The 251-nt window shown below is 54.2% G+C and overlaps 1 protein-coding gene across 1 annotated transcript in view; it reads left to right on the top strand.

The window, feature by feature from the left end:
* The window catches only part of EMH_0007330 (uncharacterized protein), a gene marked incomplete at both ends in the record, with an annotated part of 17,196 nt that overhangs the window by 15,382 nt on the left and 1,563 nt on the right, over positions 1-251 (top strand). Inside the window, 1 exon segment of the mRNA XM_013497970.1 lies at positions 55-251. Coding sequence (XP_013353424.1) covers positions 55-251 — 197 coding nt within the window.

Genomic DNA, 251 nt, shown 5'->3' with positions numbered 1-251 from the left:
AACAACAAAGTACGTAAACCCTAAACCCTAATTTAGGGTTTTATAAACCCTCAGCAGCAACAGCAGCAGCAACAGCAGAGCAGGAGGCAGCAACAGAAAGCTGAGAAAGCAGCAGCAGCAGCAGCAGCAGCAGGGGAGGCAACAGCAGCAACACCACCACCAGCAGCAGCACCACTAGTAGTAGCAGCACCAATACTAGCAGCAGCAGCAGCAGCACCAGCAGCAGCAGCAGCAACACCAGCAGCACCACC

This window comes from Eimeria mitis, genomic scaffold (assembly GCF_000499745.2).
Source record: "Eimeria mitis Houghton genomic scaffold, Emh_scaff306, whole genome shotgun sequence".
In the NCBI taxonomy this organism is placed as follows: domain Eukaryota; phylum Apicomplexa; class Conoidasida; order Eucoccidiorida; family Eimeriidae; genus Eimeria; species Eimeria mitis.
This window is presented reverse-complemented; position numbering and strand designations above follow the sequence as displayed.